Source organism: Maylandia zebra, linkage group LG5, assembly GCF_041146795.1.
Source record: "Maylandia zebra isolate NMK-2024a linkage group LG5, Mzebra_GT3a, whole genome shotgun sequence".
NCBI classification, from domain to species: domain Eukaryota; kingdom Metazoa; phylum Chordata; class Actinopteri; order Cichliformes; family Cichlidae; genus Maylandia; species Maylandia zebra.
The window spans coordinates 39,028,462-39,043,278 of record NC_135171.1 but is presented as its reverse complement, the minus strand read 5'-3'; the positions used below and the strand labels follow the sequence as shown (position 1 = coordinate 39,043,278).

Here is a 14,817-nt window from a genome sequence, read left to right as displayed (position 1 = left end):
ACAAACTCTTCATGTCATGTAGGCATGAAGTGTTGCGTTTTTCATCCTTACAAAACATGTGCACCAATGCACCAAACTAAAATATTTTTCTCATACCTGGGTTTTATTTTGTTTGGGTTAAATATAATAATGTTGAAATCGGCCCTACTTCAATTCATTGCATCTTAAAAGAGCTCATATCTCTGTATAACTGTTAATTTAAAACAGGGGCCTCAAACTCGCAGGCCGGGGGCCACTTGCAGCCCACGTCACCCCTACTTGGGGCGTGTATATTGACATGAAGAAATATAGTACAATTTGACCCTTGAAGTTATTTATTTATTTATTTATTTATTTATTTATTGTTAGGGTGCAATAAGTGCAATGTTAAAATAAGTTCCTTAAAAAGCAAAAAATGATTTTATATGAAAGCAATATGAGCAGAGAGTACAAACATGTTGAGGGATTGGCTGTGTTAGTTCAGTGAGAGTTATTTGTAAAGAAAACAGTTTTCACTAGCAGTCAAAAATCACTTATTTCTGCATTTTTATGTTGTTAAATAAATATAACAGAAATGCTGCCACGTGTCTGGCCAGAAAGAGAGTACCAATTTGTTTATTTGGCAGTTCAATGAAAGGCTTCAGTTAGTTAATAGTGAGGGAAGAAATGCGTTCACCTTTGCAATTTTATCTTGTTATACAATATTTGAAATTCAAAAACAAACTAAACACTACATTTTCTAAGATATTTGTGTGTTTTCTTGTTTGTTTGTTTTTGTACTCCTAGAACACTAAAGTGCTCTCCAATAAGATGACAATGCCAGCAGTGGCCTACAGCTTTAAGACCCCTGATCTAAAGAATAAAGATATGTACGCATCAAAAACACAAGCGATAATTTAAAAAAATCTAAAATGTCAGTTGATTAATTTTCAGACGGCATTTTATGCTTGTTATTGTATTATTTGTGTGAACCTATTTTAATGATCCCAACTTGATCAGGAAAAAAGTAAATTTATATTTTTAAACCGAGTCAATTTTGTTTTGATAAAACAAACGCAGGGTTAGCGGAAGCGCAGTGGTTCACTGTGTACGGCTTTTTGTTTTGATCCCATTCAAATAGCCTCCGGATGAAAACAACTATAGGACAATAAATGTTCCGCTTTGTGTGCTTACTCTGTTTGTGAGAGTGTGTTTCAAATGTAAAATGAATCATCAGTTGACATCAAGCAAGCGTGTAAAAAGATATCACATGCACCAAAAATTATCTATCTATCTATCTGGACTTTTGGTTCCCTCCCACCTTCCTTCACGTTTGGAGACTTGATTTCCCGTCGTGCACCTCGCAGGGCGGACAGCGCTTCCTTGTCAAGATGGCGGCTCCCTTGACTCTGCTGTTGATTGTGGCCGTTACGATCCGTGCCGCTTTGTTCCGGTCCAGTTTGGCGGAGCTGATTGCAGAGAGGGTGGAGGTGGTGTCGCCGATAACCGCCTGGAAGAGAGGTAAGCGCGGGTTCAGCGGTTTAGAGCCGCTGCGTTCCGTTCACGCCCGGGTCCCCTCACCTCTCTCTCATCCGCGCTGTTATCCGGTAACTCGGTCAAACCGGTTCAGCTGCAAAAATCAGCAGCTGAGACTCAAATTCAGAAAGTTCGGTGATGTTTTACTGACATTAAGCTAACAACGGACACGTTTTACTTTCTGTAGGGGAAGTGTTTCTTTGCTATTTCCAATGAATGGAGCTCAGTGGTTGTTTCTCTGTCAAACATCCATCGACCACCAATAATAATGACGACCAGAGTCTCTGCCAGCGGCTGAACAAAGATCTGCACAGTCTCTAGTATTTGTGGACCCCCTGTAAATGACCCCCCTCCTATGAGCCACATTCGTTTCCACGGGGTTATTTGCGCATAGTAAAGTAGACGTTACACCTGTAAAACATCTGGCTGACGTGTATAGTGTGTGTATAATGTTACATCAGCAAGTGTTTAAAAATTAATTTCCACAGCTACAGCCAATTTAAAATCACTACTTAGCCTAACAGGCACATGTCCCCCTGCCTTCAGGACCTGCTTGCTGTGAGGTGATGGTGCTAACAATTGCACCACCGTGCAGACACCCTAATTTGGACAAAAGTATACAAACAGACTGAAATATGTACACCCCCATGAATATTTGTTTAATTGCCCCTTAGCAACTGACTACCTCTTCTGTAATCATTGATTTATGAGGGCTCAAAAGTGATGGAGAAAATGCACATACCCCTGCCCCATGTGCTTCGATGGCCAGTAAATATCTGAGAATAATTAATGTACAAAAAAATCTACTGGTTCACAGTGGGAGGCACTCACTGATTTGACTTTATTATTTGACAAATTTGTATCAGCTTTCCATTAGTTACCACAGACAAAGATTTTGTTTTAGATGAATTTGTGAAATATTAGTGGACTGTGTTTAAGTTTCCATTTAGCATATTATGACACGGTACCTGACAGGAGCCTGAGGTGCAGGTTTGCAGTCAATCTGAGGTTTTTCTGTAAAACACAAAACATGACCAACGTGCTGTGAGACTCGCACAGAAACACTTTGTGCATTTTTCATTACTCAGTTGTAACTGGAAGCTCTGGAACTGTTACTGTCAAGAGGAGGCATTCAAAGACAACAGCCCAGTGCTAATAAAAAATATTAAAAGTTGGAGATTTTAACAGAATTTATGATTTTGGCTTCTAACGATAGTGGAATAGAGAAAAATTAGTTTAAAATGTCACTTCACTCTCGAAATTTCAGACCAAATTCACCAAGTAGAAGTTCCATAAATGCAAAAATAAACATTTTCCACAGTGACCAAAATAATTGTGGTTGTGATTTTTATTGTAATATAGCAGTCTTAATAAAACTGTTTCTCTGTTTGCTGTTTCTTTGCAGTTGTTGAAGGTTTGGCTCTGCTTGATTTAGGAGTTTCACCATATTCTGGAGATGTTTTCCACGAGGTGAATCTCTCTCTAACACAAACACCTTTTACAAAGTCTGAGTGAACACTGAATGTATATTTGTACATTAACCTGAAAATAATCGGAAAATATGAAGGAGATGGTCTGGAAAACAAAGATGAAACATTCTAGATTCTCCTTATTTCTTGGTGAACCATCACAGTGGAGGGGATTAGAGACACAGGCAACATTTCTAGAAACTTCTTTCAACAAAAGGTCAGATTTCCACTGAAGCAGCATTCAGATAACACCCAGGTGAAAACTTTGCTTACTAAGCAGCTGTGTAATAGCAAGAACTTCATCATCAGAACAAAGTGAGAGTGTCAGAGTCAGATCTTCTGAGTGAGGAGGGGCCTCCTTAGAGTCGGGCCATGGCTGGACCAAAGGTTTCTAAGAGATTAAATAGATACTCTAAAACATCCAGAGCAGGGTAGGGTGAGCACATCAAACTTTGTTCACAGATAATCAACAAACACAAAATGTATTATATCAAGATCACAAGAATCAATCAGCTGCCTGTTTGTAGACTCAAAGGATGAGTAGCATCTGTAAACCACCTCTCGAATGTCACATTCACACCAACAAAGTGCTGGTGCTCAGTCTAAAACCAGTTCCATGCATTTCCAGGTGCCGTGTTGGTGGAAAACGGACAATAAATGTCTTATTTAATTATATAGACGTGCTGGGATGTTTCATTTGTTCCTGGTTCTTGATTTTTCCATGACATGCTTGCACCTCATAGGTGGTGTATTTCTACAACTGAGATCTGAGTCAGCAGAAAATTATTTAATGTGTCTGAAATCCACAAATGAGGCATGTTGATGTTTAGATGTTCATGTTGAATTCTCCTTCTGCTCTGATCCTTTCAGACTCCTCTCATCATCTACATGTTTCACTTTTTGGTGGACTACGCAGAGATCACATTTATGGTGAGTCTGAATACAAAACATCATTTTGAAGCATTTTTTTCTTTGGGGGCAGTCTCATTACTGGAGAGGGATGGCTGAGGTGGAGCGGACTTGTGCAGAGGATGGATAGGGAATATGGGTCTTGGCCAAGAGCTGCCAGGTGGGAGGAAAAGAGGAAGGACACAGAGAAGATTCAGAGATGTAGTGAGGGAGGATGTTAGTGATCGAGTGACATGGAGGCAGATGATTGTGACAACCCCTAAAGAAGAAGGAGATTAAACTCTGAAGTGTGATCAAATTGATTGTAAAGCCACACACAAACCTCAAACCTTTTTGAGGCTGATGTTGATGAGAGCTGGTTCTCTGAGCACAACCCAGAACCTGAACGGCAGGTTTCAGTGTCAATCCACAGTTTTAAAGTCCAAAGGCATCAGCAGAGACACCAGGAGCGTGCTCGATGTTCGATGCCCACAGCATTATACATGAATTCATAAACCAGGATTCATCGTTAATGCAAAGGTTTAATGTGATTCCCAGTAACATCTGAGAGACCAGATTCAGCCCTGAAGTAGAGTGTCTCCACTCTCACCAAGAAAACAAGAGCTTCATGGCCACACTAATACGATCTTCACTTATCATGAGCCGTGTTCACCACATTAACCTCCTCGCTACTTTCCATAAAATAGAGATTTTGGGGTGGAGGGCACAGTGGAGGACACCCAGCTCTTATCACAGAGGACCAGGCACAAGGGTCAGAACAGATTTCCCTCAGAGCTTCTTGAAAATAGCAGACATCAGAGTGAGATGACCTTGAAGTGGAAATGCAGCAAATGTTAAATCAGGCATACTTCATTTTACCGTTTCTGTCTCCTCAGCTGGCCGACGTGATCACCGCTGTGGCTCTTTACATGGCAGTGAAGGAGTACAACAAACAAGTGGTGAGAACACATCAAAATACACAGTTTAAATACTTATGTGTAGAGAAGTAGGGTTGGCCTAAACTCCCAAACCCCGTCTCTAATAATGAACAGGAGTAACTTCAGCTCACGTGTTCTGTGTGAGACCTTTGTGTTTGGGGCTCTGTGTGTCTGCATCTGTTTCTTTTTCATATATTTGTCTTTGATGCCATTTCAGTTCAGAAAGCAGAAGTTTGCTTTGGAGGCCGACCGATACCCCATGGACTCTCTGGAGCTCATCAGAAGCCCCAAAGAAATGTACTACGTCCCTCTGAAAGTAGCCATGTTGTAAGTACCATCACTCATACTGCACACAAGTCGCACCTATAGAAATTCTCTCCTGCCAGATTCAGCTTCTTAAATTTCATCTTCTTACCCAGAATAACAAAGGTGTCACCACTCGGGCTCTTCCAGCTGCGAAGTTTATTATTTATTCTTGAGGCGACTGTTGTTGTGATTCGATGCTGTATAAATAAAACTGAATTGAATTCGGGGTCTAAAATGAATTCATATAAACTTGCTCAATTACAGTGAACACCATCACTCACCCACAAAACACAAAAATTCAGTCTCCACAAAAATGTCCAAACGATCCCGGATGAGCCCCCACTTATGTCCCAACTCAAAAGCCAAAACATAAATAAGGAGACGAACACCAGAATGTCAGTGAGAAAGAGGTTTATCTTGGCTAAAGTGGCTGCTACCACCCAGGCAAAGACTAGTGAGCCTCCCTAAAAGCCTGCTGCAGGTATGCTTTCATCCACACCGGACTAAGTGTGGTCAGTTAGCACCAGCTGAACACACTGAGGAGATTAGGGGCTGCAGAGGGACGTAACAATGACTAGATTATAAAATAATGATCATTTCCAGTTGATAAGAATCACGTTTTAGCCTCTCAAGTTGTGAATGTTGTAAATAGCTGTGAGGAAAAGCTTCATCCAGACGATTGATAAAATTTCAGTATCACCTTGTGGAGGAGATCGCTTCACCTTCTCCGCTCTGAGGTTAAATTTGAGAAAATCCAGGGAAAACGGACAACGCACTGTATCTCCTGAAAATTCTCCTGTTTGTTTTCAGTTTATTTACTTATTTAGTTACTAATAATTGTTCTTTGCTTCTTTTCGCACAGTTACCTGCTGAACCCGTTCACCATCTTATCCTGTGTCGCCAAGTCGACTTGTGGCCTGAACAACGCCGTGCTCGCCCTCTTCTTCCTCTCCACAATAAAAGGTACACTTCAGATCTTCGTCTCGTGTTTGTGTCCGAGCAGGAAGTGACTGTTTCCTGCTGATCCCATTCGTTGGCTCTGCTGAAGCTTTTTTTTAAATTACATCAGAGGAACGTGAATCACTTTGCTTTTATTTAAATGTCGTTTTTTAGAAGTTTGCTGTGGTTTTATCAGGTTCTAAAAAATTTGCCTTCTCTTTGTTTTTTCAGGAAATGTCTTACTGAGTGCCATATTCCTCTGCTTGGCCACTTATCAGTCCATCTATCCCATCACCCTGTGCGCTCCTGCCATGCTGTATTTTATGCAGGTTTGTCATCTATGAATGGAAGCAGATATTTCATTGTTTTAAATGTTTTATTTTCTCTCTGCTCTCACTTTTCTTTTGTCTTTTCCTTTGCTTGTTTGTTTCCGTTCCTTCGAGCATCATTGCTGGGATTTATCCACCTCCCTGTCTCTGCTCTTCCAGCGTCAGTACATCCCAGTGAATTTCCGTCGGGTCAGCTTCTGGTGGTTCATCGTGCAGTATCTCTTCATGTACCTCGGCAGCTTGTTTGTCCTCATCTGTCTCTCCTTTTTCCTGCTCGGCTCCTGGGACTACCTGCCCTCCGTCTACGGCTTCATGTGAGTAAAGAAAAGAAACAGCGGGGCTGAGGAGCTTTGTCTTCATGTAGTTTCTCTCAGGCACGCGTTCCTGAGTTTGTGGCAAAAGTGCTGAAGACAAGAAAGATAAAAATGAGTGAATTTGGCCTCACTCGGGATTATTCATGTCTCAGACAGCCAGTCGTAGACTGTGCTAAAATCCAAACCTCACCAGCTCTTAAAGCCATCCGAGAGTCGACAAAATCCAAGCTGCTCCTCAAAGTCGAGCACCTTGACCTAAAGCAGCAGGAGAGGAGCTGGAAGCCATGAATTGGCATAAAATAAAAGCACCGATGTCTCTGTTGTGTTGAAGTAAATTCTCATGTGAGGTTTTAAGATTTGATCAGTTCATTGGTTTGTTGATTTGAGGATTTTTGGCTTTTGTCAGAAAAAATTTAGATGAATGAGGTTATTATCTTTTCTACAGTAAATTAGAAATGGCAACCGTGGAAAACCCCAGATATACTCTAGAGCAGCCATGCAGAAACACAAGAGTGCCGCGGCCCACTTACAAACGCCCACAGAGCTCATCTTAAATCTTCACTCTAAACAAATTGTTAGAGAAAGTCATGTTTACGTAAAAGTTTTCTCCAAAAACATAAAGCACACAGGCTGTTGGCTTTAAATTGTTAATGCTACACAGTCATGTGCAAAGTGTTAAGGACAGTGTGTGACCCACCTGTCACACACTTCAGCAATACATTTAGGTCAGAGTAACGAGTAATATCACAAACTAACCACTTGATTCCCCTTTTATATAAATATCTTTTTATAAATATGTAGATGACATGCATACTTGTACATACAAACTGAATTTCTGTTACTGTGGTCCAGCTGCAGGACCTTAGTGGCCCACAAGGGGTACCCAGCCCACACTTTAGGAACCACTCTTCTAAAGTATATCTAGCTTAATTTACTAGATAAACCCTCTCCAGCTGCCTGGATAGACTGCAGGAGGCAGCACAGGATAATCACTGTTAGCAATGCGATGTAATGAACTGCACTGCTTACACATCAGCGTTGCATCAGACACACACCTCTGTCAGCACCTCTGAGCTGCCATGCATAAGAGAAAATATCTCATGGTGTTGCATCAGCAGGAGGAAGAAACTGTCCATATTTGCGCAAAACGTCCAACTTTTTTATTGCATAATTATTCCACCAGAGGGCGCTGTGAAGCTTATTTATTTTCACTGTTCAGTTCCAATGAGTGCGTGTGATGTTTGAAGACAGAATAAACTCTGTAAGTGTGTCTGCATCTCTAATGGGACTGTTTTCTCTCCCTCCAGTCTCTCGGTTCCTGACCTCACTCCGAACATCGGCCTCTTCTGGTATTTCTTTGCCGAGATGTTTGAACATTTCCGCCTCTTCTTCCTCTGCGTCTTCCAGATTAATGTTTTCTTCTACACCATCCCTCTGTCCATCAAACTAAAGTAAGTCCAGCACCTCATTCTCACGTTAAAGGTCCTTCCAAGTTGACACAGTTTTTTTTTTTTCCTGTTTAATAACCTAAACCTGAGTAAAACCACAACATGATGTAAAAAATCTGTGTTCGTGTGTGTGCTGCAGGGAGCATCCCGTCTTCCTGATCTTCATGCAGTTAGCTGTGATCTCCATCTTTAAGTCGTACCCCACTGTGGGAGACGTTGCACTCTATCTGGCCTTCCTTCCTGTCTGGAGTCACCTGCACAGATGTGAGTGGGGGGGGGGACCTGACAACATTTCCACTCAGAGTCTGTGCTCTTACAGATCCTGGTTAAAGTATCATCACATAAAAAAAATGTTTTGAATATTTACCTTAAATTTATGTTGTCTGGGGTCAGAAGCACTGCCGATCAGTGAGAGTAAAAAAACATAGAAACAAAGTCTCTGAAACACTGTAGAATAAATATGAAATAATAATACAGGATGAAATTAAAAAGATCTTTAACACTGATTGGTCAGAGATTTTTCATCAGCTCCAAACTGTCCTCAAATGAAAGTCCTGATTTTTCTCTTGTAGCATCTTAAAGCTTCATTAATTCATGTTTTTGATTTGATTTATCAGTAATTATATGTCTTTGTTCCTGTTCAGTCCTGAGGAACATCTTCCTGGTGTCCTGTGTCTTGCTGGCCTGTTCGGCTCTGTTCCCGGTTCTCTGGCACCTCTGGATCTACGCCGGCAGCGCCAACTCCAACTTCTACTACGCCATAACTCTGCTCTTCAACGTGGCACAGGTAGGATGGTGTGCATGTGAGCCAGGGGGGCAGAGTTAATGCTGTTTATTTATTTAGTTAAAGATAAATGCAATAACGCTGTTAAATGAAGTTTCATCCATTTTTAGATTTGGGATTTTTTTTTTGTTTCAATATCACGTCTTCTTTCAAAGTGGCAGTAAAGAAAATCTTATTTACAAGAGGCAGTCTGTAAGAAGAATCCCCCCCGATAGTGCAGTCTCAGTGTCCTGATATAAATATATGTCCCCTTCAGATCCTGCTGGTGTCAGATTATTTCTACGCCTTCTTGAGAAGAGAGCACCACCTCACCAACGGGCTGTACCTGAAGAGGAAGGACGGCTCTGAGGCGACGCTGATTCTCAAATAAAACGCACCCGTGTTTGCACTCAAGGGAGGAATAAACTCGTCTTCTTTTTATCCTCAGAGGGAACAAACAAAAACTGAAGGAGGGTAAAAGACTTTCAGACCTCCTGTGGTCCTCAAACAGATCAAAACGGCACACGCAGAACGTGCGCACGGTACAGCGTCACATGCAAACAATAGCACTGCAACATACAACATGACAGACGTGTGGGATGTCGACACGTGGCTTACTCTGAAGCCTCACCTCCACCTGTAACCTCCACCTGTGGTTACTTCCTGTAAGCCACTCTGGGAAAGTTTATTTTTTGATGCTTTGTTGTTCTTGCAGCTCCAGGTTTTATTTTAAAGCACCAGCTGTCGCGCTGAAGGAAAAACCTCTTTTATTTGATCATTCTCGCCCACGTGCACGCGTTTGTGTTTCCCTTATTGCCTTTTTGTTAAAAGTGGCATCTGTCGTGGTCAGAGGAGAAAGAAAAAGCTGTTTTTAAGAGCTTAGAAACCTTTAGTTTCTCACCAGTTTAACAGTGTTTGCCTTTTACAGTCTGCTCTTCAGTTCTCGTTTACCTAAAGTCATCTAAAGTAAAAACCAGTTCAACCTCATTGTGTTGCAGAACACTACTTGAGATTTTGATCAGAAACTGGAAAGTTTTTCTGGCGAGAAGCATCAGATAATAACAACTACCGAGCAGGAAACGAAGACTGCAGTGAATGTGTTGACAACTGAGTCACTCGAGTTTGGCATGTTTGGAGAGCAGAAACAGATAATCATCATTAAGCTTCGGTGGAGGGTTGGAGACTGGTCCCAGGAAGAACACACATAATAATGGATCCAAATATTTATGATGGTTTTGGTTGTAGATTTAAATATCACAGAGGAGCGGAGTCTGAAATGTAAAGGGCCTTTCTTCTTCTTCTTCTTCTTCTTGTTTTGGACCAAGTTAAAGCTGCAGTGAGCTCGTGTTTTCCACTTTCATATAATTCACCAAATGAATGCCTGCTTTACTCGTATTTCTGCATGTCATCAAGGTTATTTATTTAGATCAAATTTGTAATTAACATTAAAATATGAACTCTGATGTCTGTTTGGTGAATATTAAGGTACCAACAGGCAAAAAAGTGTCAAATGGTTAATTAGTTATATTTAAAAAGTAAATTAAAACCAGCTGTTTTATTTTCCATCTTTATGTCCTTTATATTTACCATATTGACGTATGAGTGGAGTCAATCTGAACATCTTCGCAGATGAAAGGACGACTACATGCATGTTTATAAGACAGTGTCTCAAATCCACTCTACACACTCGTTCTGTAACAGTTCCTCTAATGTCCACTAGAGTCTGGCTGTAATGAGTCAGTCCCCATAGGCTCCCATGTTAAAATGTCCAGCTTTACAGCACAAATAAAAATGCTTACAGACAAGTGCATCCATGGTTTTGGCTAACTAGTTTCCTCCTTCATAAGGTGTTTGTATTTTTAATGACTCATCTGTTTAATTTTTATTTGGCTTAAAGTTTTGATGCTGTTGCTGCTTTCACTCTCAGGCGGGTAGAGTTACAGGCGTCACCTCGGCTAACTGAGTCTGAACCGGACCTTTCGACTGTGTTTGTGCTGTTGGTGCCTTGTGGAGCAAGGAGCAAGTGTGCTTCAGCGTTGGTGAATGAAATACTAATATCTGCCTGTACTAAGCACTAATTAGCAGGTACGAGTGTCTGAGAAACTGCACTCGGTTTCTGAATGAAGTTGTTCTTTTTGTTCAAAGGTTTTTGTCAAACTGCAGCCAGATTCAACCACAGCGACACTTTGAACACTGATTCAGTCACTTTGCTGGTGTGACTTCACTACAAACTCAGACTCAGCTCAGAAACCGTGTATGATGGAATTGGGACATGAAATCAAAGTTTTGTTTTCTGTTCATTGATGATTTCTCGTTGTAACATGAAATAATTTTATCGGCACCTGTGAACAACCATGTTTGCTTTCAGTAGATGTTGGGAAACATGCAGTTACATTAAAAATGAAAAACACATCCTGTGTTTGTGTCTGTAAACTGCACCCACTCACTGCCCAGTAACATGACAACAGTCTGTTTGTTTTGGGCAAATAGCAACTGTTTTAATGCCAATGATTCATTTTTGGTGTATTTATTTGCTGCACTGAAACATTTGCTCAGATTTTGTTTCGTGAAAAAGGATCTCTGTGTTGTTTTGATACTGCGTGTATGTACGAGTTTGATTAAAGTTCAGGGTTTACAAGGGCCGACGTTACGTTTGATCCGTGATTGTCATAAATGTTGATTAATAAACTCCGGGTGCTGGTTTAGACTCGTCTATTCTATTTCTCCATGCTGGTGTTTTCACACTGATTTGGTGCCAGATTACTAAATTTGAAAAACAAAAGTCTGCACATGCAGGGGGCAGGTGGAGGCCCAAAACTCACGTTGGGCTAAAATAAATACTGACAGCTGATATTCAAAGTTCAGCCAATAAACCAGTTAAGGAATCTACAATGAGACTTTGGGTTTCCACAAAGCAGAGAGAACTCTTCAGGTGACTCCAGTGTAAGTTCTACAATAATCTGTGGATTCTTGGTACCCAGCAGAAAACTGCAGCCACTTTATCCGGGGCTTTCTAATCTTTTGGCTTCAGTTCAGAATTCTGACCTCATGCGGCTCTAGAGATAAATGAGCAGGTGCTTGAGAAACACTTGGAAGTCATTCACCTTGGAGAGCAGAGTCCTTAGATTTGATTTAGGATTAGTTAGGATCTTTCTGATAGAAATCAAAAATCCCACAGAAAAACATCCACACCACATGATTGTGCAGCCGTGTCTGACTGTAGCTATGTTACGAAAGAGATTATCTTTGGTGTGTGAACTGTGGTTCAGTCATGTTTTTCCTTCTTATAATCTTTGGTCTAACCTTTTAACTCATGCTTTTTTTTTTCCATCCCAGTGACCATTGAAATTATAGTTGGGGACGTATTCATTTAGATATGAAGACAGGAGTTCCAAAATAACTGAGCGGTGAGATCTTGTTTCTCAGTGAAAGCTATTAGACCAAGTGGACTTCCGATATATCCTAAGGAGCATAGATATTTTTATTTTTATCACCCCAAACACTTACCTTTGCATTGCTATTGTGGTCTACTTATGAAAATTAATGAAAAATAATTAATAATACCAGGGCCTCGGGAAAAAAAAAAGAGGCAGGCAACTGGGGATGCTGAAGATCTGAAAGAGGAAGAGCGTTTTTCCCAGGTGGACCAAAGAGTGGAGAGAATAAAGCAAACACAAAGGGAAATGTAACATCATCTTATATCTGAGTTGGGATTGTGGAGGGGCAGGAACCATCACTGCTGATATAAACACACAGTCTCACATCCACACCTACAACCTGTTTAGAATCACCAGTTAAACCAAGAAGAACATCAGTGAGGAGGAGAGAGCCGGAGTACTCAGGAGGAAACCTGACATATAACAGTGCAAACAAATAATTAGCTCACTGTTTGTGCATGCTCTCTTTCAATATACCTGCCTATATCAGAAATGTTGATCAGTTTGAAACAAAGGCTGGCTCTGTAGCAATCGTCAGATGCAGATAACCCAGTAATGTGGGGAATGCTCTGCATGAGACAAGCAACCTTGTGAAATGTATTTTCCTCGTTCTTTGACCATATAGGCATCAGATAACATACCTCATAAGTCAAAGTTGGACTTGACTTCTGTTCAGTTTGCTTAGGACGAGTAACCGGAGGAGACGTGAGTTTTCCAACTACAGCAGAAAGATCACCGGGGACACTGGAGTGCTGCTAAACCTGCTGCTAGTTCATTGCCATGGAGCGCAGAGGTGCTTTTTTACAGCCATCTGCCGTTTTGCTTCCATTCCAGGGCAAACTGGCTGCACAATCTGAGTCTGAAAAGGAACTCACCTGTTCGATCTGCCATGAAATCTTCAGAGATCCGGTCATCCTCTCATGCAGCCACAGCTTCTGCAAAGAATGTCTGCAGTTGTGGTGGAAGGAGAAGGACACCCAAACGTGCCCACTCTGCATGAAGATACCCTCATCAACTGACCCACCTGTGAGTTTAGTGCTAAGGAACCTGTGTAAGACTGCTGTAGAGGAGAGAGCTGAGAGAGCAGAGACACCACTAGCAGCATCTGAAGCTCTCTGCAATCTGCACGCTGAGAAACTCAAACTCTTCTGTTTGGACCACGAGGAGCCCGTGTGTCTCGTATGTCGAGACTCAAAAGCACACAACAACCACAGATTCAGACCCATCGAAGAAGCTGCACAGGATCAAAGAGTGAAGCTCCAGGTGTTTCTCAAGTGTTTACAAGATAAACTGAAGCTCTTTGAATACGTGAAAGCGAACAGTGACCTCACTGTAGAACACAACGTAGTGCAGACTCGGTACATAGAGAGCCAGATTAAGGAGCAGTTTAAGAAGCTTCATCACTTTCTGTTTGAGGAGGAAGAAGCAAGGATCACCGCTCTGAAGACAGAAGAGCAGCAGAAGAGTTGGATGATGCAGGAGAAGATTGAGGCTCTGACCAAAAAGATAGCAGCTCTTTTTGAAACCATCAGTGCCACACAGGAGGAACTGAGAGCTGATGACTCTTTGTTTCTCTATAACTACAAGGCTGCAGCAGAAAGAGTCCAGCAGCGACCCCTGCTGGAGGATCCTGAGGTGGTCTCTGGAGCTCTGATCGATGTGGCCAAACACCTGGGCAACCTGGCCTACAACATCTGGAACAAAATGAAGGAGACAGTTTCCTACACTCCTGTGATTCTGAATCCAAACACCGCTGAAGGACACCTCATCATCTCTTCAGATCTTACTAGTGTGAGACAAGGAAGCAAACAGAAGCTTCCTGAAAACCCAGAAAGGTTTGACAGCTATTCGATCATCATGGGCTCTGAGGGCTACGACTCGGGGAGTCACAGCTGGGACGTTGAGGTTAGAAATGATGGAGTCTGGTGTCTCGGTGTGCTACAGGAGTCAATTAAGAGAAAGGGACAATTAAAGACTGGATTCTGGGAATTAAGTCGCCACGATGGGAAATACACAGCAGTTGCTCCACCACTTCCATGCAAAGTCCTCGCAGTGAAGACGCTCCAGAGGATCAGAGTTCGCCTGCACTGCGACAAAGGGAAGCTCTCATTCTTTGATATTGATACCAACACACTCATACACACCTTCAAACTCACTATCACTGAGAAGTTGTTTCCTTACATTGAGACCAAGACTCTTCCGCTGACCATACTACCATCAGCCATCTGTGTAACACTGGAAGAGCAGCCACGTTTAAAGGCATCTAAAGAGTATATGGTCCATATCCAGTGTAGTTAAGCATGTTTAGATGCTGGTCGAAGAAGTCTGCTTAGAAATAATCATAGACTTGTAATCAAACATTTCTATCATATGAAAGAAATGTGGGTGTCAGAGTATCAGAATCACATCCACAGATAGCCAGTAACAGGTGTGTCCAACAAGGAAATGCATGGCATTGGTGATGGATACTCCCATGGTACCCATCACCATCA

The 14,817-nt window shown here is 41.7% G+C and overlaps 2 protein-coding genes across 2 annotated transcripts; both read left to right on the top strand.

The window, feature by feature from the left end:
- The first annotated feature begins 1,282 nt into the window (after positions 1 to 1,282).
- On the top strand, positions 1,283 to 11,593 carry pigu (phosphatidylinositol glycan anchor biosynthesis, class U). The gene is made up of 12 exons (XM_024801269.2): positions 1,283 to 1,479; positions 2,900 to 2,964; positions 3,834 to 3,893; positions 4,748 to 4,810; positions 5,007 to 5,116; positions 5,958 to 6,058; positions 6,266 to 6,363; positions 6,523 to 6,677; positions 7,985 to 8,128; positions 8,265 to 8,389; positions 8,770 to 8,912; positions 9,166 to 11,593. Exons 1-12 carry the CDS (start codon positions 1,350 to 1,352, stop codon positions 9,277 to 9,279), a joined length of 1,308 nt encoding a protein of 435 aa, XP_024657037.1. The 5' UTR covers positions 1,283 to 1,349; the 3' UTR covers positions 9,280 to 11,593.
- Positions 11,594 to 13,105: 1,512 nt separating this feature from the next.
- On the top strand, positions 13,106 to 14,623 carry LOC112431089 (E3 ubiquitin-protein ligase TRIM35-like). Its single transcript, XM_024799639.2, has one exon. The coding sequence runs from the start codon at positions 13,106 to 13,108 to the stop codon at positions 14,621 to 14,623; it is 1,518 nt and encodes a 505-aa protein (XP_024655407.2).
- The last annotated feature ends 194 nt before the right edge of the window (positions 14,624 to 14,817 follow it).